The 27217-nt window shown below is 41.7% G+C and overlaps 4 protein-coding genes across 7 annotated transcripts; 2 read left to right on the forward strand and 2 right to left on the reverse strand.

The window, feature by feature from the left end:
* Nucleotides 1-34: 34 nt before the first annotated feature.
* On the reverse strand, nucleotides 35-6089 carry grk1a (G protein-coupled receptor kinase 1 a). Its single transcript, XM_020079840.2, has 7 exons — nucleotides 5011-6089; nucleotides 4079-4206; nucleotides 3591-3748; nucleotides 2857-2940; nucleotides 2192-2316; nucleotides 1572-1773; nucleotides 35-1034 (listed from the first exon to the last, which is right to left on the reverse strand). Exons 1-7 carry the CDS (start codon nucleotides 5710-5712, stop codon nucleotides 742-744), a joined length of 1692 nt encoding a protein of 563 aa, XP_019935399.1. The 5' UTR covers nucleotides 5713-6089; the 3' UTR covers nucleotides 35-741.
* A 936-nt stretch (nucleotides 6090-7025) lies between these two features.
* LOC109624948 (ATPase H+/K+ transporting subunit beta) lies at nucleotides 7026-10546 on the forward strand. The gene is made up of 7 exons (XM_020079882.2): nucleotides 7026-7307; nucleotides 7922-8050; nucleotides 8132-8245; nucleotides 8592-8797; nucleotides 8921-8983; nucleotides 9698-9790; nucleotides 10031-10546. Exons 1-7 carry the CDS (start codon nucleotides 7196-7198, stop codon nucleotides 10187-10189), a joined length of 876 nt encoding a protein of 291 aa, XP_019935441.2. The 5' UTR covers nucleotides 7026-7195; the 3' UTR covers nucleotides 10190-10546.
* A 988-nt stretch (nucleotides 10547-11534) lies between these two features.
* Nucleotides 11535-19860, reverse strand: tmco3 (transmembrane and coiled-coil domains 3). 2 transcript variants are annotated; one of them, XM_020080113.2, is made up of 15 exons: nucleotides 19716-19860; nucleotides 18167-18300; nucleotides 17362-17673; nucleotides 16552-16719; nucleotides 16070-16249; nucleotides 15629-15829; nucleotides 15373-15501; nucleotides 15190-15282; nucleotides 14721-14907; nucleotides 14060-14177; nucleotides 13767-13962; nucleotides 13533-13683; nucleotides 13340-13419; nucleotides 13089-13238; nucleotides 11535-12874 (listed from the first exon to the last, which is right to left on the reverse strand). In XM_020080113.2, exons 3-15 carry the CDS (start codon nucleotides 17617-17619, stop codon nucleotides 12761-12763), a joined length of 2025 nt encoding a protein of 674 aa, XP_019935672.1. In that variant the 5' UTR covers nucleotides 17620-17673; nucleotides 18167-18300; nucleotides 19716-19860; the 3' UTR covers nucleotides 11535-12760. The 2 variants fall into 2 exon arrangements, with proteins under 2 accessions (XP_019935672.1, XP_019935674.1); XM_020080115.2 differs by having other exon boundaries at nucleotides 18167-18297; nucleotides 19716-19856.
* On the forward strand, nucleotides 19840-26564 carry dcun1d2b (DCN1, defective in cullin neddylation 1, domain containing 2b). 3 transcript variants are annotated; one of them, XM_020080119.2, is made up of 7 exons: nucleotides 19840-19980; nucleotides 21789-22005; nucleotides 22100-22268; nucleotides 22565-22695; nucleotides 22836-22918; nucleotides 23193-23289; nucleotides 24205-26564. In XM_020080119.2, exons 2-7 carry the CDS (start codon nucleotides 21831-21833, stop codon nucleotides 24282-24284), a joined length of 735 nt encoding a protein of 244 aa, XP_019935678.1. In that variant the 5' UTR covers nucleotides 19840-19980; nucleotides 21789-21830; the 3' UTR covers nucleotides 24285-26564. The 3 variants fall into 3 exon arrangements, with proteins under 3 accessions (XP_019935678.1, XP_019935676.1, XP_019935677.1); XM_020080117.2 differs by lacking the exon at nucleotides 19840-19980 and adding an exon at nucleotides 20613-20760; XM_020080118.2 differs by lacking the exon at nucleotides 19840-19980 and adding an exon at nucleotides 20723-20949.
* The last annotated feature ends 653 nt before the right edge of the window (nucleotides 26565-27217 follow it).

Genomic DNA, 27217 nt, shown 5'->3' on the forward strand with positions numbered 1-27217 from the left:
AACATACTTTCACAGTGTGACAAAACTCTATTGCATATTTATTATATTTATTTTATGCTCCAGATGATGCAGCATTGATGTGGGGGATATCAGTGATAATATGAGTTCACAGCGCCCCCCATTGACCAACACTTGATATACCAGTCATTTACACAGCTTTAATCCAATATTGTCTAATTTGTGTATTTAAGATCTAGCATGAAGCCTGGCTGTAGGTGGAGCAACGGAATCTGTAAATCTGTGTGATTTTAATGACAAAACATTTAATATGAATTCATAAAAATCTCTGCAACAATATATAAAAGCAGAGAAACGGTTACAACACAGTAGAGAAGTTTACAGATATGTTTTCATCGTGGGATTGAGAGAGTCATGAACACGAGAGCCTCAGGGAGCTGCTGGCAGCTGAACAAATCCAGAGATCTGCAGTATGCTGGGCTTCAATGTTAGGAAATGTTCAGAAAACAATTCATTCACACTTAAAGACCTTGAAAAGTGATCATTCACACCTCAAAATGATAATGAAAGAAAATGTGAGTCATAGTGTGCCAGATTGAAGCTGTCTGCTAAAATCCAACATTTACCACTAAAAGTTGAAGGTTGTTAAAGTTTGCTAAACAGTTATGAATGAGGTAAAAACACATGAATGTATTCTCCTTTAAACCCACCACTAACCTGACACACTGTATGAAAAGTGCTCATGAAATACAATCTGATTCACTGATACAGTTCTGCAGCCTCTCATGACACCGCGCAGGTGGACGACTTGGGCGGCTGCTCCAGGATGGATTCACGGCGCAGGTCATTGGGCAAAGCACCATCCTGGCCCCAGACTGTGAGCTCGCCGTAGATCCCTGTCTCGATCATCTCCTCCTGCCAGGGGATGGAGATGTTCCCTGAGGCAAACTCATCGAAAAAAACCATGTCCTTGTCCTCCAGGTGGACACCTTTAACTGTGGAGAAGGCCCCGACGTCGTCAACGTTCTTGGCATAAACCGTCTTAGGGTCTGGCCCGAAAGGAGGTGGAAGGTTCCCTGAGGAGGAAGAACATGATGATGAGAATGTCAAACATTTTGATGAGGAGTTTCCAGATTTTCAATTTTCTTTGGAGGAAGTAGTGACTCATAAATACTTAATATCTCATCTGAAGTCAAAGTCTGCTATTAGTGCAGGGCATTCATGAGAATGTTTTTGTATCTCAAAATTCATTATAAACCACATTATATTAAATATGTTTTCTTAAAACAACAATCACTCAGCTCGGTTTCCAATCAATACGATCGAAACACAAATTTGGTCGCCGACACATTCGTAGCTCTGATGCAGTTATAAGATAAAATTCTTCTAAAAGCTCTACAGGGTCAATGTAAGTCTGGAAAAGTCATAAAATGCACTGAATTCTATATTGAATTTCTATTCTCTCTACATTTTTTCTATGTGAAGTGCCTTGAGACAATGTATATTACGATTTGGTGCGATACAAATAAAATATTGAATTGAATGTATATTAAACAGTGTATTACTGTAGAATCAGTAACTGGTATTGACATTTGCTTCTGTCTGTAACTGACCTGCGTTCAGTTTCCACCAGTGGATCTCGCTGAAGAAGGCATGCGCCCTGAGCTCATCACATGACCCGTTCTTGAAGCCGAGCCTCTTGTCGACCTCTTTGCTCAGCAGACCCTCACAGATGGAGCGAGCGTTCTCACTGAACTTCTCAGGATACATTACAGTTTCATTCAGGATCCGCTTCTTCACCACTTTGTTCTCCACCTGCAAGCAGCAGAGAATATTTCAACTAAATATATATCTGTTAATTCCTAACATGTAAGTGTCTGTCAATGCAGCAGAAATTAAGTTGTTAGCTTATATTTTTGCAGCACATGCAGGGGAGTTAATGTTCATGCAAGATCATCTGAATATTCACACCAGTGCAACTATGAATCCTTGATAAAGTAAATATCTATAGTGATTATATTGACTTAATGGAGTAAAATCAGTTTGAATTAACATGAGTGCTTCATATTTCATGGCAGTATAAGCATCAAGCCACAGGGAGGTGACACTGAGCTATAAAGTCTAATAAAAGCCAGTTATATCACATTATATGACAATGGAGCATTAAAAGAGGAAAGGGGCACAGAGACTGCAGCCAGAATAAACAACAAACACATTTTTATTCAACACTTACCTTCTCTCCTCGGGTCCTGAACGGTCCTTTGGCAGCCAGGAACTCATACAGAGTGACGCCCAGAGTGAAATAATCTACAGAGTAATCGTACTCTTCTCCTTTCAGCAACTCTGGAGCCATGAAACCTGCAGGTGACAGTAGATAAGATGAAATGTCCATTTTAAACTGTTTTTAACTATCAACTATATAGTAGCACCTCTATTAATAGTAGTACTATTGTAGTATTAGGATACAAAATGTGATGAGATTACACCACCTGATGTAGACACCAAGTCTGTTGCCAACACATAACAAAGCAACTGAGCAAAGAAATTCAGTTAACATCAAACCTTTTTTTTTTTTATTCATAATTTGTCTGTATAACCTTTATCTGAGCAAAGTCTGGGGACAGTCAGCGCTAACATGAAAACTTTTAACAGCAGTTCTACATGTATTCTTTGTATATTCTGTCTTTAAACTGTTAATACTAATATGAGCCTGGTCATATGCTCTGTTATAGAGAACACATTCAGTCAGGACGCAGAGATAAGAGAAGTAAAATAAATATCAGGTATAACTACAGAGTGAGGAGGATAGACACTGTGGAGCTTTGTCTTTGTGGGTGTGGTGGGGCTCACAGCTGTGGGAACAACTGTCACCAGGTAAATGTGAGCCGTGGATTGTACCTGGCGTCCCAGCGTAGCCTTTGATTTTGAACTGATCGTCTGCGAGCTCCACGGCCAGACCAAGGTCAGAGATACGTACGTTACCTGTGAGAGCAAACACCACAGCAATGTCAAGAGCTGTGCACGTCACAGATACCAATGTTGACCTGCTCACAACAACCCCCACTCATTAACCTGTAGTAGAGTGATAACCCAAAGATGTCCTTGTATGTAAGACACGAAGTGTACTGTAGGGGGTTTAGTGTGTGTGTGTGTGTGTGTGTGTGTGTGTGTGTGTGTTGGATCTCAGGATCCAAGTGAGAGGTTACGGTTTAATAACAGTAAAATAAATTGGTTGATCCTTTTGGACATTGACAAATTAAAAATCTTTACCAACTTCAAAAAAATCAGTTGGTAACACACTGATTTATTGTTTGTTCACTTAGCTGAGCTGGAGCTAGGACACATGCTTGTCCTTACTTCCAATCATGATTGTAACATTTAGCTAAGCTAACCATGTCTTGGCACCAATCTTTCAACTCTTATTCAAATGTCGAATTAATGTTTTAACTAAACATTGCATCGTTTTAAATAATAGACGGAAGTACAAACATCCCAAATTGACCCACATATGGTCTCTTGAATGCATTAATTACCTTTAACTTTGGAAATGGGCCTCATCTGTAAGGTTATACACAATAGTGAGAAACCTAGAACACTGAAGACTCTATCTATGGCGTGCGTGACTTTCTGACCGTGACTATCCAGCAGCACATTCTCTGGTTTGAGGTCCCTGTAGATGATCCTCTTCTGGTGGAGGTGCTCCAGGCCCTGGATGATCTGAGCTGCGTAGTAGCAGGACCTTGGCTCGTCAAACCCTGGGTTGTTTTCATCCACGTTATAAATGTGAAACCTGGAGATACAGTAAGAGAGACACAGGGTGGTGACACACATTTCTTTTACACAAACTCTTTCCCCTTTCTAAAGAGATAGAGGCAATACACTTATGTAGCTCCCTATGCACAGCAACCATCATCGGTTAACTGGTAAGTTCAGTTCATTTCCAAGCAAAAACACCAAACATCTCTTAGTTCCAGTCTCTGAAATTATTGATGGGTTTCGCCATATATGACTGTAATTTAATACATTAAGGTGGTGGATTACTAAACTGAATAAAACAAACCATGCAACAGGTATTTGTCCCCATTTCAGGATGTTACCAAGTGAGAGTCTGACGTCTTACCTCAGGTCTCCTCCATTCATGATGGTCATGACCAGACACAGCTCAGTTTTCGACTGGAAGGCGTAGGACAAAGAAACAATGAACCTGCTGTGAACTCGAGCCAAGATCCTCTTCTCTACCATCGCCCCCTACAGGACAGGAAGAGACAGTGGTATGAGTAAATACTTGTAATGTTTAAACAACTCAACGCTAGTTTCATCTTTATTGACCACAATAATGATTCACAACAATACTGTCTGTACCATAGACTGTATATAAAGATGGAGGACATGACTACTCCCCAAAAGTGAAGCCAAAATGTCTTGCCACTTGTTGGTTGGACTATTGGGCGGAGGTATTTGCTGTACTGAGTGTGTGCCATTGTACCTCTACCCCAATAGTTTTCTTAAATTCATTCAAGATGCACCATACATCCACGTTTCCTATAACTTATTTGAAATGTTACCTGGAAAATGGCGCAAATAGCAAAAGATGCCTTTTATTGCAACGTTAAAGCAAATGAAACAGACCTCCACAAAAATTGAATGGGTTCCTCCTTCCCCCACACGCTTGAGAAACCAACACCTCATCTTTCAACACAGTTTCATGGAAATCTGTTGGGTTGTTTTTGTGTTATCTTGGTTACAAACAAACCAACCAAACGCACAGGGGTGAAAACATAACCTCCTTGGCAGAGGTAACCACAGAGGTAGATAATATTAGACACATCAAGTGAAGACAGCTACTCCACTTATAAACACGGCAAGTTTGGCATTTTATAAGTAAATCGAAATGTTCTAAAGCTGAGGGCACTAATCATATGAGATGCCCTAATGTTGTCGGCAAGTCTCAATCTAGTTATTGACAGATGTTTAAAGGGAACAATTACAAAGATACTTTATATAAACTCAATCTGCCTCTATGGAAGTACTTTTCATAAACGTCTTACTTACCTCATAGCCTTTCCTCTTCTTCAGCCTCTTCTTGTTGAGCTTCTTGCAGGCATACAGTTTCCCAGTGGCCTTCATCTGACAGGCAGACACTTCCCCAAAACCCCCTTTCCCCAACACACGAAAATCCAAGAACCAGTCCTCTCCCATGGGCTGCATCTCCAGCCACTTCCACTGCAGAAACCTCTTCAGATACATGCTCTCCAGGAAGAAGGTGTAGGGCACTTCCTTGAGGAAGTCCATCACATTGTCCATGGTTTCATTGAAAAGATCGTCCCCAGCCTCCTGATGTTTCTCTTTGACCTTTGTGATGCTGTTCTCTGGCAGGAAGGGGCAGAAATACTTGGCTCCAGGCTCCATGTACCGGGACAACATCTTGCTTGCTTTCTGTACACGATCCTCATCCTCAGCCATGTTGTACTCCTCGATATCCTTCCACAGACGGCAGGGACCTTTATACTCATTGTTGGAGTCTAGGAACTCTCGGAAGAGACGTTTGCCGATGGGCTGCTCAACACAAACCGTCTGGAAGCCCAGGTCTAAAGTCTCGCGCAGACCCTCGCACACTGTGATGTGGGGCAGCTTCAAGCGGGAGTGGTACTTCTTATCTCGATTGGATGCAGGGTTGGCTGTGCCATCCACGCTCCCACGGGCTGAGATGTAGGCAGAGTTGGCCACCACTGTCGTCAGGCCACCAATATCCATGATGACACAGTGGAAAAGTGAGGAGGGACTTTAAAAATGTGAAAGATGGCCTGAAAGCTACAGAAAAAAGGTACTACGAGATAAAGTATAGAAGAGGAGATAGCAAAAAGAAGTTGACTATAGCAGCTGATGAATCAGATGGGATATGGATTTCTTCTTCCTCCAATGATTTAGAAGAAGGTGTATCATACATACCACCACCTGCTCGCTACAGACACCCACAAAGAGCACACCATCTCCCGCAGTGTCCCTCTCTTTCCTCTCACCCACATGCAGACACACATGCAGATCCTCCTGACTCATAATCTTTCCACAAGGGGATTTATCCATTCTGTATCTCTGTAATGCTTTATCCTGTGCTGACCCATGTGTGCGCTGCAGACATAGAAGAGAGTGAAGTGATGGCACACGATGAAGAGAGGGAGGAGAGGGATAGATGCGCTGGCATGTAGTGGGATGGTAATGACAGGAATGCAGTGACGTTCGCACAGAAAGTGACACAATAGCTACAGTTACAGAGAGAAATGAGAAAAAAGCAGAAAGTGTTCACAGGAGTTAACATCATGCTTCCACTCAGAATTTATCTTGTGCTTTTCTGGTCTTAATTAGTCCTTTGGAAACTATATTTCAAATAGGTTTTGATGTTATTTCTGGATTTTGGACTTGGTGGTGAATAGCCCTTGTATGTTTGAAGGTCCTTTGCACAATTTAAGTTACCAACTAACAGTAGATGTTAGCAGGTTTGAGAGTACACTGAGGATAAAGGTAAATCTGACTGGCTACTTGCCTGTAAGGCAGTACTATGTAAGCCATGTGGCCACTCAGTAGATCAGACATCATTACCTCTATGTCTTTTTAAACTACACACTGTCCCATTTTAGAACATAGGACAAGACTGAGAATATCCCTAGTATGTTCTACCGCACTAATTGATGCCCCCCACCAGTTGATGTTGGCGGATGTTAGTGAAAAACTACCCTGCAAAACGCCTGACATCCCCCCTAGCCTCAACTGCACTTTATGTCAATTGCTAATAAACCAATGTTAACATGCTAGCATGCACTTAGTACTTAGTATAGTGGGTTTCAGTACGCTGGCTGTTCAAGGTGATCCTGATGTACGGAGTAAAGGACGTCAATGGAGAAGGAAGTTCACCAGTTTCTACGTTGGCCCACCTCTACTTCACTACCCACTGCACGCCCGCTTTTATCAAGGCCTTATAAATAGTGGAATGTCAGATAACACATGCATCACACTCTGGAGCGACATCCAGGGATTCCGATTTAGCTTTTACTGAGATAGAGAGTGAAACGGGACAATACCGACAGCACACACCTGTTAGGGCCTCACAGTCTTTGGGGAGAGAGGAGGAAACAATTATTACTGTTTGAATCTTGACTGAAGGAAGGAAGAAGAGAAGTAAAGGGTAGAATAAAGGAAAGAGAAGGTCGTCAGTGGATCCTGGTCAGCACAGAGCGTCATCATGGCCACCTTGAAGGAGAAGAGGACCTGTGGGCAGCGATGTGAAGACTTTGGCCGTTTTGTCTGGAACTCAGACAATGGGACATTTATGGGGAGGACACCAGTGAGATGGGGTAGGAATGAAATCATAGGAATAAATAACAATAATAACAACTCTTGAAGACACAAGTTGAATCGATAGAAGAGACAGTGTCAAATATAATTATGCTCATCTGGAACACATGAAATTGAACTTTACCATCACCAGTTTTTCCCAAAGGTGTAAATATCTGGTCAAATTAAAGGAAAGATTCCTTGAGTATTATGTCTTAAAACAAGACGGCTGAATGAGCTGTATATCCTTTGAGTTATGGATCTCCATACTAACCCTAAAGTAATTAATTCACTCTAAACTACTGTGATTTTATTGTGTGTGTGAATTTTCTGTCCTTTTAAAAATCACCACAGCGACTTGTATGTTTGCAGCATGTGGACGGGGAGAGATAAGGCTGGTGTCGTGAGATAAGCTTTGTTTATTCTCTGTTTGATCTCACAGATTAAATTCACCTCACGTTGACAGAGGACACCTTGACCTCCGGAAATAACGACACAAACCTTTGTGATCACACTAAAATTGGTGTTTTCTCTGTAACTGTCTTGCTACTGTAGTTAGAGGAATGATTTATCCCCCCCCACATTTTACTGTACAATATTCTGTTCACTCTGCATCTTTCTCTCTCCTTCACAGTGTACATCAGCCTGTATTACGCAGCGTTCTACGTGGTGATGACGGGCCTCTTTTCTTTGGCCATTTATGTGCTGATGTACACTTTGGATCCGTACGCACCTGACTACCAAGACCGGCTAAAATCGCCAGGTAAAACAACAACAACAACAAGGAGGCCCGACAATAAAAAACTCAAGCTCTTCTTAACCACCTCTCTGCTTACTTGCTCAGGGGTGATGGTGTGGCCGGACACTTACGGAGAGGAGAAGGTTGAGATCAACTACAACACATCAGACAAGGCCAGCTGGATGAAGATGACTAACATCCTTAATAAGTTCCTGGAGCGTTAGTATTTATTTACCAGACGACTATCTAATACTTTCTTTAGTTTTTATTTGGTCACTCATAAATATCAGTCTCCTGATCATGCCTGATTTTTTTCTCAAGATCCATGAATTCTTCTTTGAGAAATCAATGAAAATGTTGAAAAATCTTGCAATGTTTAAAAAAATTCCTGTATCCACTCCCTGATCTGGATCCACATCAAAATTGAATGGGCTCCTCTCTGACCAACACTGCATCCTTCCTACAAGTCTTGTTTTAATCCATCCTGTAGTTAAACATAATCTTGCCAACTAACAGACAGGTGGCAAATGAACGCTCTGTAAATCTTTCTCTCTTTTTCCTTCAGCCTATAATGACACCGCACAACATGAATGTAACAACTACAACTGCACCAAGGGAAAGTACTTCATCCAGAACATCTTCTCTGCCCCTCACCACACAAAGTGGGCATGTCCCTTCACCAGAAGCATGCTGGGACCTTGCTCCGGACACGAGGACCCGACCTTTGGCTACAACTGCACCATGCCTTGTGTCGTCATTAAGATGAACAGGGTGAGTTGTATTAATAATAAACATCCATCTGAGCTCTGTGGGGAAACCTGGACATTAAAAAAAAAGTAGAGATCACATTCAATTACAATGACTAAAAGTACTTCTTCTGTTTCTTCTCTGCAGATCATTAACTTTTTGCCATCTAATAGCACCGACCATCCCCTTTATGTCAACTGTACGATACTGGTGAGAAACACCTGCTTGTGCTGAATGTATCAGCATGTAAAGAAAATGAGGCTGAAGTATTGTATTTTATTTGAATGAGTAAGCCAGTGATTTACAATATTGCAAGGTTTGCAAAAGTCACCTTAAATCCTATTAAATCAAGCTGCACCAAATTTCACACATTCATAGATATCAGTTCCCCTAATATGCCTAATTGTTTTCATCAAGGTCCATAACTTATTCCAAATGTCAAAACACAAAGCTCTACCTAATAACGTTTAAGTCAAATTCCTGGACTTGTCCCATTATCCAGATTATATGAGTTCTTCCCTGACCCATATCTCATTCTTTGACCGAGTTTTGTGGAAATCACTCCACTAGTTTTTGCATACTTTTACTTACAAACAAAAAAAAGCAACAAACTTATGGACAGGAAGGAATACAGCCTCCTTAACGGAGGTAATGATCAATGCAGAGGAGACAAAGATTTGACTGAGAGCTGAGTTTTATGCAGGTCAAGCTCCGAAACACTCCAATTCTTCTTCCCTTAATGCATTTTGTCATTAGAACCCCTCTGTACCCAGTAAACATCAACACCCTCTTTCAAGCCAATTATAAATGAGCTGTCTCTAAATTGCATTAGACACGACACAGCAGTTGTTGCAGGAGGAGAAAGTAAACAATATTTTAATGAGCGCCTCTTTAAATAAACATATTTTTTGTCAATTTTTACAGGACGGACATGAGAATGTGGCAAAAATTGAGTATTTCCCTGACAGAGGTATTATGGATCGCTCCTACTTCCCTTATTATGGAAGACTGGCACAGGTAAGCAAGAAAACCACACATCCCACAGTCACTGTGCGTATTGCATGTCAGAAAACAACTCTGTGGTGCATACAAGGTTGGGAAAAGTTTGCAAGTATTGCAGCAGCTCCCTGTCCCCCATTGTTATATAATATTGGCCTAAACATGTTGCATATTCTTAAATAAAGTAAATTTAATAAACGTACAAACTGCGTATAAATAATAATTTCTCTGCACTGCTTCCTTCCTCCTTTTCCTCAGCCTACATATGTCAACCCGTTGGTGGCCGTTCGTTTTAACCTGGTGGGAGAGAAGGAAGCCATGATCCAGTGCAGAGTGGTCTCCGACAAGATCAGCTACGAAAACTACCACGACCCCTACGAGGGAAAAGTCGTCTTCACCCTCAAAGCAGTGAAATGAGAAACAGAGGAGAAAATACTCTGATATCTCACAATCATGTCACCTGTCAGCATCACAGACAGACAAGGTGTCCACACATCAACAACCTTCAAACCACTTGTCCTAAACTTCACGCAACACTGCAGCCACACTTTAATCCCTGTGCTGTGTGGTGCTTTTATTTTCAAGTGATTTGTCATGTATGATTCATGAACTTCTTTGTGTACTCATGTTTAGATTTTGCCTACATCTATAAACCTAAAGGATATATGAGGACAACTCAAGTGGCGTAATTATGACGAGATTCTTGAGGTTAATTAGCCATGCCAAGTGTATCTAAACAAAATAATAATATTTCTAAATAAAAATTAAATCCTACTTCAGTTTGGTGTCATCAGTGTTTTAACAGCAGTTCAAGTTTTAGGCAAAATCCTCAACATCAGAAGGATGAAGCTCTAAAAATCTGCTTAAGCACAGTGTGTAGTGTATTTGTATTTGTATCCTCACTAATAGGATGATGGTGGTGATAAGGTTTCTCATAAATCTGCTGACTGCAGTCTGAAGGTTATCAGCTTACACAGTTCAGATGTACACTTGCACGCACACACACATGCACACGCAAACACACACACACATGGTCATGCCTTCATAACTTCAGAGGACATAACATTACGGTGAGGATACTACTTGCCTAAACCTAACCTTAAAACATGTTTTCACCTTGAAGTGTAATGATTTACATTACTTGCTTTTGTCCCCACAACATAAGCAATACCTGGACCACACACACACAGTTGTGCAGCGAAAACTTAAATAAGAGCTTATTAAATAATTACACAAGGGATGAGAAAGAGAAATAAATACATTTATTTTATAAATTTCCGATTTTATTTTCTCTTATGAATTCTGGTGAATCATCTTTGGTGCTCATTAGCTTAATGCAACTCAAAGAAACCACGAGACACTGGCCAAGCCCAACAAATCAGGAGCCTCTCAGACGATTACGATGAGCAAATTCTGTTTCAGTTTGAGGAGTCAATTAATTATAATCACCATAATCTTTTTTCATGTGCCAATGACTTACAGCAGTTCTCATTTATCAAGCCCATCTGAGGGCCGGTAAAGAAAAGAAATACACAAAAGAAAAAATTGCTAATGTTAATAAGGGGAGGCTGAGCCACAGTAGCAGGCCCTCAGCTCACCATGTCAGGCGGCCATGGTGAGTTCATGTGTTGACAGAGCCTGTAGAGAACATCTGATGATATTTATCATGAAATTATCTCTCCAGTTACACAAATAATTATAATTTCCCCAAAGAAAGTTCTGCATGCAAAGAACAGAACAAAGAAGTGTCAAAGAGAGAAAATACTTTTCCACTATTTTATTAATAAATAAATGACTTAATTTCAATAATTTAAAAATACATAAACATTTTGATTGAAACATGTCATTTTGCCATGGAGCGTCAGTCATCAACTCCAGTACACACATGTAAACTCAAATACCCTCAATATTAATGTACTGCAGGAAAATATCAGAAAACATTAAATTGTAACATGTGGTAGCGTAACACACATTAACATTAAACATTATGAATCCTAAGACAAGGACATGTACAGTGAGATGACTCCCCCTACAGTCTTTCTTCTGCTGCTGCAGAGGAGTGACCAGCAGGCACATTCGTTATGACATTCAGCTGTAACCAGTGCAGGACCACAAATGAATGAATTCACATGATTTTAAAAGTTTTTGTGAGGTACTGTCTGATATATTTACATTGATTATTTTGTACTGATACAATAGGTACCATGATTTTCAACTAAAATGAGAGATTTGTAAAAAAGAGTTACTGCAGTTTTTAGGTATCACACCGGGATGGATAGACTTCAGGATCAGGATTAAACTACATGTATCGTGTATTAAATACAGCAGGGAGAAGGTTCGCACTTCAATCAGAATCATTTCAAGGAAATATAGCAACACATAAAAAGAAAAACACCATATAGAGTTTAAACCTCAGATTTGGTCCATGTGATCACTACAAGTAAACAGAGGCAAACTTGAGGCTCAAAGTGCAAATGTGAATGAGTGTGCACAGTTTTAAGAGGAAGTGCATTAGAAGCATCAGAGCTGGATGGATATCCAGTTCTTTGTGCTTCTCTACTAAACATGTAAATCAGCTGTGCCTCCCAAGCAGGACTTTTTTATGCCACAGACTCTGTCCCAGCTTCAGGGTTGTTGACTGAAGAGTAAAGGGTTTCATTAATACAACCTAAAACTACATGTTATGTGTTTCAAATAAGACCTCATGCAGTTCGCTTTCATAACCTAGTGTACATGTAACACAGCTCCAGGCCCATGTTTGGAGAAGATGTCCTTCATAACAATGCCAGAATGGAGCTGATGAAGATCCTCCCTCTGCATGAAGAGGGCTGAGACTGCTGAATCAAGAAAACAGTCTGCGTCATATCCGTGTGTGCATTAGCATGAATGGACAAATAAGACTTGACTTCTGCTCCTCATGACGCTGCTGCCGGCTGTGTAACAGTCAGTGCACACAGGGGCTGCTGCGGCCCTGAGGGCGCTCTCTGGTCATGGGACTGTTTTGAGCTCGGCCCGGGGAACCCATCTGTGTGTGGTTACTTTCCACAGCACCGGAGCCAGCAGCAAACTGAGAGTGGTGACACTGAGAACCAACAGGTACACCTGAGCGGAGGGAGACACATTAAAACACAGGAAACCTAGCAAGAGCAGGTAACACTTAAAAAAATGCAACCTATACATGACACCACCCCCTCCCATTGATCCTCTCGTCAAAGCTACGGACACTCATTCATGATAAACATGACCAATAATTTCCGCTTCTTTTTTCTGGGGTAAAATATCTTTCAACACTTGATAAAAAAAAGCAATGACTGACCTCTCTGGAGATGATGCCAGCTCGACGTGCACGGCTGCTCAGGACGAAGGAGAATTCGCTGACCTGTGCAAGGCCGGCTGAGACGATCCATCGAATGTGTCGAGAGCCCGGAGGCAAGATAGCAGAGAGCACCAGCACGGCCATGACAAACTGGAAGGACATGAGGGGTAAAGGAGAAACGGGATGGAGTGAGATTGCGTCAAGGTGCACTCTGGGAAAGGTAAAGAGCAAAAGCGACAAACAATTGGTACCTTCATGATGACGAGGGTGAATGTAAGCACCAGCAGGATGGTGAGCTCATACAGCACGAATGTCGGGAACACGTGGAGACCTGCAGCGTCACAAACACACACACACAATGAGCCAGTTTCACTGTAAATGCTGCAAAAGTCTAACACGATGATGAAAGTATGATCGGTCATAAATGTTTATGTAGGTTCTGACCAATAGAGGCAAAGAAGATGATGGCGAGGAAATCCCTGATTGGCTCGATGCATCCTGTGACCTCTGTGGTGACCATGTGACCCTGTGTGGACAGCAAAGCTCCAGCCAGGAAACAGCCCAGCTCCATAGAAATGTCGAGAAACTCTGTTACCTAGGGAACACGTGAGGAGGAGAAAAAAAATCAAATCAGATGTCTGTAAAAGGAATTCAGGACATCTGAAGAAAAGATCATACCGTCAGCATGAAAAAGACAAACGCTGCCATCCCAAGCACCAGGATCTCCTTGTTGCCTTTGCTCTCAGCGTGCAGTTTCTTGTAATACGGACCAATCACGAATGATTTGAGCAGCAAACACAGCAGCAGCACGGCAGCCAGAGACACCAGGACCTGGAGCAGGAGGTACAGCACGCGGAGGCTTCCAAATAGGAGGCTGTGGTGCAGAGCAGATTTTACAATGGGTTTACAAAGCTGTGTGTGTGTGATTAGAGGGGAGATGACACACGCAAGAGCAAAAAAAGCTAACTGACCTGTCCAAGTCTCCACTCTGTGCCTGGATCAGAGTCGGCATGACAGCGATGAAGAGGCCGAGCTGAACATCCTGCATCACCAACATCCCAAGAAGAACACTGCTGTAGTCTGAGTCGCCTGTCCCACACACACACACACACACACACACACACACACACACACACACACACACACACACACACACACACACACACACACACACACACACACACACACACACACACACACACACACACACACACACACACACACACACATTAATTTCCAACCCTTAAGGCTCATTTATGCTCAATGTCATATATGAAAATGGACAGAGCCTTCTGTCTATAGTCTTTGTTGATTTTTTACGAATATGCTGATGTCCTCTGAAAGCTTATAAATACAGATTAAAATGACGAAGTGGAAATCATGCATAAAGGTAGCATAAACAAGCCTTAACCTTAACTAACCCAAAGTCATCTTTTTCCCCAATTGAGTGCCCAACTTCTGTACCCAATTGACTGGTCTTTCATTTGTAATGTGTCCCTGAATGTGGCCTTTGACAAAAAGTAAACTATTCTACTTTCTTACCACAGGAAGCAGTACTCTTTAAGTGCCTTCATTTCAATTAAAACTGGAAAAATATTCCAACACTTTTGATTCATAGTGTATGTTGATTACCTTCTTTGTCCCCTCTGCTTCCTCCTGCAAGGAAGCGGGACACGAGTGGAGTGCTGGACAGGGACAGACAGGTGGAGATGAAGACCGTCTGTGTGGGTCGAATACGCAGGACTTGTCCCCACAACAAACCGGCCCCTATCATCAGCAGACTCAGGTAGCACGACCCCTGAACTGACGTCTTCCATACCTACACAAGCACACACACATTACAAATCCACTTTATTGAACTAAGTAACTAAAAGCAGGTATATATACTTAAAAGTTCCTTCAGGGAATTAAAGTATTTCGATGAAAGTTTTTTTTGCCACTTTTTTGGGTTGAAACATTAAAACGATTCCCATATCTACCAGAAAATTGAGATTCAAAACCTAATTTAATGAGAACAAGAGAGAAAAGAGACACACAAAAAAAAAGTATTTTCGTGTTATGTTGGGTCTTTTTAAATTCCTCGTAAATCCCTTTTGTTTACCTTTTGAAGGCGCTCAGGTGAGAACTCCAGCCCCACCACAAAGAGAGTGAAGAACACCCCCAGCTCCCCAAGAGTCTCCACCTGCACCATCGACTGGAACAGAGAGTGAGATAATGACATCAACAACTTACACCAGAGTAACTTCAGACTGGTCTTATATTCAGACACTTCAGTCACACTCACCTTGATACTGTTGAGGCCAGAAGGACCGAGCAGGACCCCACAGATGATATATCCGAACATTGGAGGCAGACCGACTAAAGAGCAAATCCAGCCACAAGGTAAAGACAACATCACCACCGTCACCAAGTCCTGCACAAACACATAGCAACAAAAAGGTTAAATAGTATTAAACACGTAGAACTGTCCGACTCTAACCATGATTAAATAATAAATCAGTTTTCTCACCTATAGCCTGAATGAAACAGGAGTGACTGACCTTGATGAAGTGGTGGTCAGCTCTCGGCATCGTGGAATCTCGTGGTTTAGTCAGAACGTACTGGTTGTTCTGCGAATCGATGAGCATGCTCAGTCCCAGGTCGTCCTCCACTTCCTTCGGCCTGGACTTGTTTTTCCTCTTCCCTCCGTTCTCCTCATCGTCCTCCACTCTCAGCACTGCCTCTACGTTCACTCCTTTCATCTAGACACAAAAACCAGAGTAAGAAAGGACACAATCAGATGCTTTGTTGATAACATGTGTGATGAACTGCCATCTGAATAGTTCTTACACTTGGACTTGGATAAAACCTAAACCACTACATTTATTGTGTGATGTATAAAAGCTTGGGCCAACTCTATTTTATTTTTGTGCTGATTCTAGCATCCTGACTAGTTATTTACCAAGTGTAATCTTGTTTAATGAATGGTTTTGCTTCCTGACCTGTTTGTTGTTGTCAAAGGCGTGCTCCTCGATCTCCTCCTCCAGTCTGTCTGCTGCCTTCCGGACATCCTCCAGGATTTCATCTAGCATGGACAGAGTCTTGTTCTGGGCTAAAGCACTCTTAACAGCCTCCATCTGGTGCTTCTCTGCGGCCACCAGCTCCACATACTCCTGCTCCTCCTGAAAGGGGGGGGGCAATGCTCAACACGAGTGGGTTGTAGCAAGGACATTACAGCAACATGCATTTAGCAAACCAAGGTAACACAAACTGAACAAACACCAAGGATATAAAGCATAATATTATAGATGATATTACTCTTTCTTTGATACAGGGCTTGGTGATATAGTTTAAATTTGTATTTGTCTGACGTTGTATATCAAAATGTTTTAAATGAGAAAACTCTTCATTTCGACTGACAGAACACAGTTTATACCAGTCTCCTGACAGTGTCCATGACAACACTGCTGACCTCACCCCTCACCTTAATGGCCGCCTCCCTGAGGGCCTCCAGCCTCTGTCTGCTGCTCTCCTTCATGTTCACCACGTCCCTGTAGTCGCCCTGCAGCGCCCTCTGTAGGCTGTGCACCGCCTGGAACACCAGGTGTTCACTCTCATTCAGCTCTTTCTGGAAAACCTCCAGAGTGTGAACCTGAATGCAGATAGAGAGAAACACCAATCAGTAATTAAGCTGTAGAGTATGTAACATCCTCTTTTACTTGAGCCTCTGGGTACGGTCTTTATTTTGGAGCAGTTGATAAGAGCAGTTTTAGTCGTTTAAAATAGTTCCAGGGAACACTCATGACCCAGATCCATTTAATCTGGCTTCAAGTTTTTTTTGTAGCAATTAAGAAGAAGCTGACTTGCCTTGAATCGGGCTATTATCTAAACCGCAACTGAATTAATTAATCAATTAATCAATTGAAAGAATCAGCAACAATTCTGAACTCATTTATTTATCTTTACAGTCACAGGTTCTCCAGTGTGAGAATGTACTGTTTGATTTAATTGAATAATCTCAAAAATAATTACACATTAATGTAAATCTAAACTACTCTGAGAGCCGTCAGTATGAAATAAGAACTTGAACTGTAGTTGAGTTATTGTGTCGACAGTATGTAACACAAGAAAGACACCACCCAGAGGAGCTGCTGACTTTACACATTGTGTACACACATTGTGTACCGTACCAGAGTGATAAAAAAAAAGATGTAAAAAATAAATATACAGTCACAAACTTCTACTCAAAACAAAGGCCCTTTCCTGCATCTGGTGTTTATTCTCAGTCTGGTACCTGGAAGTGCCTCTCGGACTCCGACAGCGCCCGGTCTCTTCCAACAGCATCGGCAGCGGCGGCCAGCTTCTTGACAACCACATTCTTCTGACGCAGGAGACCCACCAGACGCTTGCAGTTGCTGGCCAGCCAGCTGTGGCCCTGTTGGACCCCCTTGCTCCGGTAAAGGTGGATGGCATTCTGGGCCACCTGGTCCCTCTGCAGCACAGCAGCTGCACCTGCCAGGCCAAGGCACAGCAGCCAATATACAACCTGCATCCAAACCTCTACTACTGCTTTCCCCAGTGTGGAGAGTGATCAAGAAGAATAGACCTGGGGGTGGATAAGACAGAGCGAGACAAATTAAAGTCTGAAGTAAAAAAGTAAAAATGTAGGAATACAGTAAATTCCCTTTGTACCCTTTAAAGCACAGATGGTAACTTGTCCTTTTCGTGTTACACAGAAGGCTTCGTACAGAAAATCTCTTTTATGTGGGCCACTGTGTGCTTTTGTGTTTGTGAGACATTTCCAGAGAGGCTTTAGTCTTTGGGCTGGGTGTGGTTACTGCTGAATAGCTTAAACAACAGCTGTGGACACGCCTGTGGCCTGTGCTGTGAGTGGCTAACAGCACCTTGTAGAGTTGCGGTAGGGCCACTTCACTTGACTGTGCACGTCATGTGTCTAAATTCCTGTCGTACTTGATTCCCATGCTTGGAATTCAAAAGTCTAAGAGCTGTGCCGATTAAAGAAAGTGCTTCTTGGTTACACATCAATCTTTTTGTACACCAAACATATATAGTGAATTTATAACCAAGCTGGTCTGGACCTTTGTGAGCATGAGTCCGGCTGAGTGATGATGATGTTAACTTTCCAAACTCCTCCTCTGTCCGTCTTCCTGGACTGCAGCCACTCTGCTACTGTTGCTAGAAATCAATAGCACCTCTGTTTGGGACCTGGCTACTGAAAAGAGCAAACACACACACACACACACACACACACACACACACACACACACACACACACACACACACACACACACACACACACACACAGACAGACACATAACCTCAGTTCCTTCAATTTTAAAAGGTTTTAAATTGTATCGAATCTTATTTCAACCTATTAAATTTGAGAGCAGACACATTTTAACTAAATTACAAAAACTTGCAAATTTCGCCTTGAACAAAGCTGTTGTACGAGCCCAAACATCTGCTCCAGTAGGAGTACAAGTAAGGATACAAGATAATAGAAAACACTCCATCAAAAGTAAACATCCTGCATCCTGAATTTACTCAAGTGAAACCTCAGGAAGTTACATGTAGTGTCACAGCTACGATTACACTTTCTGTAGAGTGACCCCTGTAATGTGAACATATTGATGCATTAACATGTAAAATGTACTTTAAATCATGTTAGTTTGTTAGGGTGGTGTTTCATTCGCAGTTGGGTGATTTGATCAATCACAGTGTGTCACAATGCTGATCTTAAAACAGACGTGCACATACAAACTTAATCTGAAAACTAACTATAGTTGTAGAAATGTGTAAAATGTCGAGCAGCAGTAATGTTAGATTAGTTGATTAAAGAAAAATGAATAGTCAGTATTAGTATTTTTTCAAACAAAAATGCAGATCATTTGATGACTCTTGGATCTCACATGTGAGAATTTGGACAAGATAAGACATTTAATTACGTCACATTGGGCCAGATCAAGAAAATTAGAGCTGTAACAATTATTGGATTAATCAATATCAATCAGTAGAAAGACTGTTTGCCATTTTAATCATTGAATCTTAAGTAAAACTGTGAAACTGTTTCTAACTTCATTAATGTGAGGATGTGATGCTTACATAAATATATAATATTTATTATTATATATTGCAAAAAACTTCCAGAGATGTCATTTATAATTGGGTATCCTCTATTAACTCTAGTTACAAGTCTACAAACAATAATAATAACAGATAATAACAGATCGAATAACTATTTTCAGGTATTGTATAGACTAGACGGTTAATTATATATAAAGCAATCAGCAGATTGATCTTTCATGATATAATCGTTGGTTGTTGTGCTGGTAAAAAAGTGTAATATTTGTCTGGAATATGGAGCACAAGTTTAAAATCCAAATAAATGACAACAATCAACTAAAACTGTACAATAATGTGTTTTCTTCCCTAAACCTCACACATGTGTATAAACGTGCACAGACCTTTCAAATGAAGACGCAATGAAAACACACTAAACTGAACAGACACGCAGCGAACAGACCCGGAAACAAGTGACGCTCTCGAACACAGATCCCTGACATCTCTCCACGGATCGAAATCAATGTCTGACAGAGGAGGAAAAGTTCCAGAGGAGGCTGGAGCTACCTGAGAGATCCGCGCTGCGTCCCGGCTCCTCGCTCCGCTCCAGGGCTGAGGAAGAGGCAGAAGGAGACGAAGAGGAGAACAATCATGTCGCTGTGCCTCGGTGACTCCCCTCCTCCTCCTCCTCTGCCACATAACTGCTGCTGAAGTCGATGCAGGCGTTCACCGGTTCTCTCCGGTGACTCAACTCCCGTGTTTACTCCGGGTGTCAGCGCTAGCAGCAGCAGCAGCAGCGGCGGCGGGGGAGGCTAACGACACCAGCGCCCAGGTGAGCTAAGACTTCTCCCGGGGGGAACTGTGGCTGTTTCCCCGCTGAACCGAGCGTCCGGAGGTCAGCCTGTGTGTCGTGAGAGCGAAGCGAGTTAGTCCTGGTTCAGCTCCGGGCTGTCACACACTTATTTACATTACAACACAACACCACCGCTGCTAGCATAACTTCGTGAGCTAACGTTAGCATGGAGAGCACACAGCTCCTCACAGAGTCGTGTCATCATCGTCATTATCATCTTCATCATCTTCATCATCACAAGCCCTGGTTTCTTCATGGATCCGTCCATTTAATTTAGATCCGTGCACAGATGACTTCCTAATGTTTATCAGATTAGATATCGGGAGTTGTAGTTTTCGGACGTTGGGTGTGTGTTGAAGTAACGGCAGCTGTCACCGGGTTCATCTGACTGGAACACGATGTTACACATCAGGTGGTTTAATTTTTCAAAAACAACAACGCTGATTAAACTAGTTTAACAGAGTTTACTGGGTCAAACCAATATTAAACCTGTGTTAGTTATACCCGAGCTTTTTACGCATGATCACTCTTCAATCATAGGTCGGTTAGTCACTATTAAATTAAGTCTTTTGACCAAAGTGTTTACTACAAATGCAGAAAGCTAAAGTAAGATCTTCACCACTGGGCCTGTGAGCTCGCAGCGTCTCAGAACTACATTTCCCACGAGCACCGCGCCGCTACAGTAGCGCATTCATTTCGCGCATGCGCACCGGTGGTAATTGGATATCAACTTGGGCAAAAACAGCGGGTGATAAAATGGTAGGTGATCCTCATAACAACAACACAAACCGGCTCTTTGGCCCCGTTACACCGGTCTGAGCAGCAGCGGACTGTCACGCAACGTCACGGGGGACACGCCGGACGTGCGGGATCCGAGTGTCCTCAGCCCAGTGTCGCATTGTCAGGGCTGATGTGTGTCGGTGCTGTGGAGGGGCAGAGATGTGGAAGGTCAGTTGTTGGTATTTTGAGAGAGCAGCACGTACCTTTCCCTATTTGGTAGCTGGAGCCCCGGGGTCAGAGAGAGAGAGAGAGAGAGGGAGAGTGAGTGAGTGGGGGGGAGGCTGCAGGATCACCCGTTCCCCCCCCCCCCCCCCCCCCCCGTCCCAACACTCCTCACAGGGAAACTGGGTCGCCAAACACTGGCCTGTCACCGGTCACCGCTGTCCGATCACCGGGTGGATCAGATCCTCAGCTCTGCAAAACACGTGAATCCCTCCCGATGAGCGAGCAGATTAACGCGACGAGGTGTCAAGTGTTTCTCTTAAAGCACTTCCACTAAACCACACGCTGCAGTCAGATACGAGTCTCACTTCTTTATTCACAACTCCAGCAGTCATGACACATGTTACACAACACCCAGCTATTATCAGTGTGTATTTCTGGGGGCTAGTTTGCAGTCAGTCAGGAGAGATCCATCAAATCTTCCCTCTCTTACTCAAATGCATCAGAAAGTCGAAGTTCTTTGTGTGAATGTTGATGTGCAGCTTCAGCTTTACATGCAAATCTCTGCATCCCATGTGTGATTAGTAATCCCTTTTTATGGTACTTCTATTTATTTGCAAATTGTTTAGAAAAGTGCTCCAAGCACAAAAAAAATTCAAGTCAAAATCTTTAAAACTTTAAATAAAGTTGCAGTTCATATTGTGCTTTTATGATGATTTTTTCCTCAACAAATTTTCACTTAAACAAATGCTATAATATTCCAGACCAGGAACTTTGCTACGTTTCTGCTGTGTGTTTGAGCTTTGTCCTGTAACAGGTTACTCCAACCTCGTCTTCCTTCACAGCACAAGTTGAAGTCATCGCAGAAGGACAAGGTTCGGCAGTTCATGTCTTTCACACAGGCTGTGGAGAGGACAGCCGTGTATTGCCTGACGCAGAATGACTGGAAACTAGAAGTCGCCACAGACAACTACTTCCAAAACCCAGACCTCTACTACAAAGAATCCATGAAAACCTCAGTAGACCGCAAGAAGCTGGAGCAGCTCTACAACAAATACAAAGGCAAGGGTTTCAGATCCTCACGTTAATGTCAGCACAGTTTTGCTTTGTCGCGTCTGTCGCACTTGTGCATTGTTTTCCACTCTCTTCTTTGCAGACCCCCAGGATGAGAATAAGATAGGCATCGATGGGATCCAGCAGTTCTGTGATGACCTGTTCCTGGACCCAGCTAGCATGAGTATACTTGTGGTGGCGTGGAAGTTCAGGGCGGCCACGCAATGCGAGTTCAGCAGGAAAGAGTTTCTGGATGGCATGTCTGAGCTAGGGTGAGCAACACGGATACTGAAACCTACAATAAACAGGGAAGCTGCTGCATTCTTTATATAGCAGTAGTTCAGAAAACCTCATTAATGACAGTTTTTATTAAGGTTTGTAACTTTGCTGTTTGTTTCTACAAGTAAAATATATTGGATCTTAAACCGAATGTGTTACAAATAAACTTAAATGGTGACAAACCTCAAATTTCATTGGCTCATTTCCTGTGTACACTAATCTACCTCTCCCAATGAGAAGATTTTGGTTTTGATTAATCGTTTCTATTTGTCCTCATCGTCTCCCCCAGCTGTGACAGCCCTGAAAAACTCAAGTCGATCCTTCCCAGACTGGAGCAGGAGCTGAAAGACACAGGAAAGTTCAAAGACTTCTACCAGTTTACTTTCAATTTTGCCAAGAACCCCGGCCAGAAAGGTTTAGGTAAGAAGAAGAACCCGGCATGTTTGCTAGACTTGGTCTTCATAGATTTTCCACCAAACAATATCCTGCTGTTTTAAAAAGTTGACCTGTTTTTGAATCAAAATGACAACATATCTAATCTTAATAACTTTCCACCGTAGACCTAGAGATGGCTGTGGCTTATTGGAATCTAGTTCTCACGGGTCGCTTTAAGTTCTTGGATCTCTGGAACCGGTTCCTGCTGGTGAGTGTTATGCAATGAAGTTTTGTTTTCCTACTGTTATTTAAATGTTCCGTGTTTCTCTTAGTTAACATGTTATTTGTAGTTTATGACTAGATTCATACAGTTCTATTTAGAATGATGTTACTTCCACCTCATTTAAACATATTAAGGATCAGAAGTTTTGGAAAAAAAACATCACTCCGACAATGTCAACAACAATTTAAAGTTATTATGATTTTCATAAAGTTAATATGTAATATAATGTTAGACTTGTCTGTTACTGTGCTGCATTCAGGAGCATCACAAGCGGTCGATACCCAAGGACACATGGAACCTCCTCCTGGACTTTGGCAATATGATTGCAGACGACATGTCAAACTATGACGAGGAAGGTGAGTTTGTTAAAAACTGTTGAAGTGACATTGAATTCACTCAGCTGGATTTACTTCACATTTTTTTTAGCTAATTTCCAAGTGAATTAAATTAAATTTTAATTTAATATAATATCAATATTGTTTAAAAAATCTGGCCTCTAACAAGAAAATTATAGGTGACTAGATTATATAACTTTATTTAAATGAAGATAATAATGCTTGTGATTTCATTTAAATACTTTCAACTTCTTTTTCAAGTTTTTTGGAGAACGTCTGACATCGTTGTGTCCCCTCCACTTCTGAAACCAAGTTACACAGTTAACAGAATTATAGAGGATCACCTTCAGGCCTACAGGGGGCGCTGGCATGTGAACACTGCTTTGATAAATGCAGCCCTGTAGGAATTGTTCTAAAACATGACAACAAGTTTGTGTCAAAGCACTTTCTGAAGTCGATGCTTTAAGTCGATGCTTTAAAAAAAATACATCAGTTAATACCCTGCTCGTTCAATTATTACACCAAACTTGAAAACCCACGAATCCACTGGTCTGTCTTTGCAGCCTTGTTTTGTTTATACTCACACTTTTCCAAACGATTATTAACTTTGTAAATGGATGTACTTTTGCAGAAGATATGTGCAGCATCTTAAGATTACAAGCTAGAAGTAGTTGGAAGCTCAGATGTGGTGACGTGTAAGTCACGTGTTGGTGTGATTATAGCTTGACATTAGATTTTTACTGCTAGTGATTGATATTAGGTTTATTTGTGAAGACTATTGAATAATAAAATTCTTTTGTCTGAGATTTATTTCTTAAAACAATCTTCCTGGCTTATTGTGGAGGGAAACAAGCTAATAACCACAGCATCCTGTAAAGTCATTGTATTAGATTGCATCTAGAATTAATATCCTGTCATCCTGTCCTCTCTCCTCAGGGGCATGGCCTGTCCTCATAGATGACTTTGTGGAGTTTGCTCGGCCAATAGTGACGGGGATTACATGCAACTTGACATAATGTTTGTCCCAGCTTCATGCAGCAGATGGAGTTTGTGTTTCTTCCACTTTTTCTTGTTCTTTGACTGAGAATTTTTATACAAATGAGCCAAAAAGAGACTTCTCAATAAGCCCGCCGCAGCTTGTTGTTAAGATTGTTCTTCCAACTGCATACGATGCCTTGGTTGAGGAGTGACCTTGAAAACCAGTTACGAGAGGAAAGCAGGAAGGAAATCAAAAAGAGATGAATGCTGACAAGGACAGACTATATTTGCAATATGGATATAATAGGTACCCAAAAACTCGACCCTCGAGGGTAAGTCACAGATGGGTGCGGCTTTGAACTGCTGCTGTGGACTTGGCTCACTTACCTACACCCTTGGCACAGTGAGGAGGGGCAGTCAAATTGAGCGTCCAGCACATGCAGAGGATTCTGTTGAAGATGCAGTAGGAGGACGTGGCTTCTCACCTTGTAAATTGTGAATGGAACGGTGTGTTTAAAACTGCATGTTTTTGTCGGCTCGTGTGAAGCTGTGCTGTGGACGCTAAGGAGGGAAAGAAGTAATCTACATTATTTTGACTGAGATTGTGAATGGGTAGTTCTCTAACAATCAAACTGCGAGTGGAGAAAGTGTGTGTGCGTTTGTGTGCGTTTGTGTGCGTTTGTGTGTGTTTGGGGCAGGGAGTTAAACATATTGCCTCTTTTACAATACAATGCGAAATATTTTGTTTTAATTCATGTAAGAGTTAAAGTGATGTTGAAAAGGTTCAGAAGCACGTTTTGTACTCAGAGGATTTGATGAAGCAGCATGCTTTTCGAACTCAGCACCAGCAGAATCGCTCTTGTTACAACTGTAAAACACTGTTCTAATAAAAGATAAGAGTAGATGAACAAAACCGTGTATCTGAGAAAACAAGTAATGCCGTTTATAATCATTAGAACATCACAAGCATTTAGAGTAGGATCCTTATTGTTTAAAAATGCTGTTGCATTACATTTGTTAGTGTTGGTTTCCTTTGGTTTTGCAGTGTGTAAACTGCTGAACACAAAAAGGAACTGACTGGCACATTGACTGTTTTATTATATTACTACAATCCAGGTTATAATGACTTGCAAACTCTGCAAACTGCACTGATTTACACTTTTTTCTGTTTTACACGACAGTAGGTTTCATTTACACTTTAGACTTTTTAAAAAGAAAAATACAAATCCCAGATTAGATTAGTTTAAATGTTTCTTTACACAGCTTGAGGTTTAATTCTTTGTTGGCAACTGTAGGGCAGAAGTGGTATGTTAAAGCTCCATAGAGCTACTGCAGAGACTTTATGTATGAGAAAAACATGCCACTTTAAGAACAGTGCTTGTGCTGCCATCTATGGGTGGCTGTGCAGTATATTATTTCTCTGCGTTATAGCTAGATGGGGTCGCAAGTCTGTGAGTAACACATAAACTGGGATAATTTGACCTCTGACCCTTAGTGCTTAGTGCAGCAATGCTTTTCCTCCTGTACAAGATTTGATGTTGTTTTTTCAGTGTCATTATAAACACTAAACAACTCTGTCTTAATTCCATCGGCTCTCCCAGATACAGAGTGACAGAAGGTAAAGAGCTCAGGTACCAGTCGGCTCGCAGCAGGCAGCCTCCTGTACTCACATGATTATTTAACCTACCTATGCTTTCTGTTCTAACTGGTGAGCTGCTCTCTTCTTCTGCCAAGTGTTGTCACCATGATCAAACCTGTGCCACGTCAACAGCTAACTGCAGGGGAGATTATTACTTTTTATTAGGTTGACAAACTGTTTCAATTCTCATATTTATGTAGACATGAGTCGGTGATAAACCACAGTGGTGTTCATGAATGTAACCGTCATGAAATCAATCAGGATGGAAGTTAATTATGATTTCTGTCCCAGATGGAATGTGGATGAGTGGCAAGAGAAAAACAGATACATGTGTGTTGCTTCAGTGAAATATGTTATAATCTGTCAGTACTGTTCAAATGTGTGTAAACCGATCACAGTCAGGACGACAGTGAGGTGATGTGAGAGCTAAGAAAGAAAATGTAGAATGAAAAAATCTTTCAGTATTCAGTGCTAATATGGTACATTACAGACGAGTTTATTTGTCAAATGTGTGATCAACTGTTTTTAGTCATGCTAATCATTCTCATCAAAACAGTGTTATTTTTACCAGCAAGAAACTGGTATGTCCTATTTACAGAATATCATGTTTTGTCACAGAAACATACCATGCATTGTTTTCTTTCAGAAAATTGTCAATAAAGCATGTTGTTTTTAACATGTCTCATTCACTCCAACAAGGACAGGTAGTTCTGAAACAAAGTGACCTTTAAGATATCAAATACAGATGTGTTGTCCTGGATTTGTTCATTCTTCACACCTATACTGGTTTTTTTCTTTTGGACATTTTGTCCCACCCCCCACAAAATGTCACATAAATCAGTTGAGCAGATTTTGCATAATCCATCAAACAATGAAAGAAACATCTTCAATTAAAATTAAGATTCCTCTTTATGGTCCCACACACAGCATGCAACACGCAAACATGGGGAAATTTGACATCTGTATTTAACCCATCCGTGTGAACGGAGCACACACGGAACACACGGACAGTGACCACACACGGAACATTGGGCAGCCATGAAGGCGCCCGGGGAGCAATTGGGTGGTTCAGGAGGTGAACTGGCACCTCTCCAACTTCCATCCATGATGGACTTGAAACGGCCACCCTCCGGTTCCCAAGCCAAGTCGCTATGGACTGAGCTACTGCCTTCCCCTAATTTGTGTTTCATCAAACAAAACTCTTCACTCCATCACTCTTTTTGTTGGTTTGACTTTTGACTATTTAATTTGGTTTGGTTAAAAGTATTTTTGTAAAAACTGCCACTCAAAATTCAGCAGGTTTTTATCCAGCCAAAAAAATGGCTGATTTAT

This window comes from Paralichthys olivaceus, chromosome 1 (assembly GCF_024713975.1).
Source record: "Paralichthys olivaceus isolate ysfri-2021 chromosome 1, ASM2471397v2, whole genome shotgun sequence".
NCBI lineage: Eukaryota > Metazoa > Chordata > Actinopteri > Pleuronectiformes > Paralichthyidae > Paralichthys > Paralichthys olivaceus.

Excerpts from the sequence above, each read along its gene's own strand:
- grk1a (XM_020079840.2), bottom strand. The coding sequence starts at position 5,712 with ATGGATATTGGTGGCCTGACGACAGTGGTGGCCAACTCTGCCTACATC. Across the intron at positions 2,317-2,856 it reads AGGCTACGCTGGGACGCCAG|GTTTCATGGCTCCAGAGTTG; the intron begins GTACAATCCACG and ends TGTCACCTGCAG. Across the intron at positions 1,035-1,571 it reads CTGGTGGAAACTGAACGCAG|GGAACCTTCCACCTCCTTTC; the intron begins GTCAGTTACAGA and ends CTTCCTCCTCAG.
- LOC109624948 (XM_020079882.2), top strand. The coding sequence starts at position 7,196 with ATGGCCACCTTGAAGGAGAAGAGGACCTGTGGGCAGCGATGTGAAGAC. Across the intron at positions 8,246-8,591 it reads CCTTAATAAGTTCCTGGAGC|CCTATAATGACACCGCACAA; the intron begins GTTAGTATTTAT and ends TTTTTCCTTCAG. Across the intron at positions 8,798-8,920 it reads TCGTCATTAAGATGAACAGG|ATCATTAACTTTTTGCCATC; the intron begins GTGAGTTGTATT and ends TCTTCTCTGCAG.
- tmco3 (XM_020080113.2), bottom strand. The coding sequence starts at position 17,619 with ATGCAGGTTGTATATTGGCTGCTGTGCCTTGGCCTGGCAGGTGCAGCT. Across the intron at positions 15,502-15,628 it reads CTGACCACCACTTCATCAAG|GACTTGGTGACGGTGGTGAT; the intron begins GTCAGTCACTCC and ends GTGTTTGTGCAG. Across the intron at positions 14,178-14,720 it reads AAGCAGAGGGGACAAAGAAG|GCGACTCAGACTACAGCAGT; the intron begins GTAATCAACATA and ends TGTGTGGGACAG.
- dcun1d2b (XM_020080117.2), top strand. The coding sequence starts at position 20,704 with ATGCGCACCGGTGGTAATTGGATATCAACTTGGGCAAAAACAGCGGGT. Across the intron at positions 22,006-22,099 it reads GCTCTACAACAAATACAAAG|ACCCCCAGGATGAGAATAAG; the intron begins GCAAGGGTTTCA and ends TCTTCTTTGCAG. Across the intron at positions 22,269-22,564 it reads GATGGCATGTCTGAGCTAGG|CTGTGACAGCCCTGAAAAAC; the intron begins GTGAGCAACACG and ends CGTCTCCCCCAG.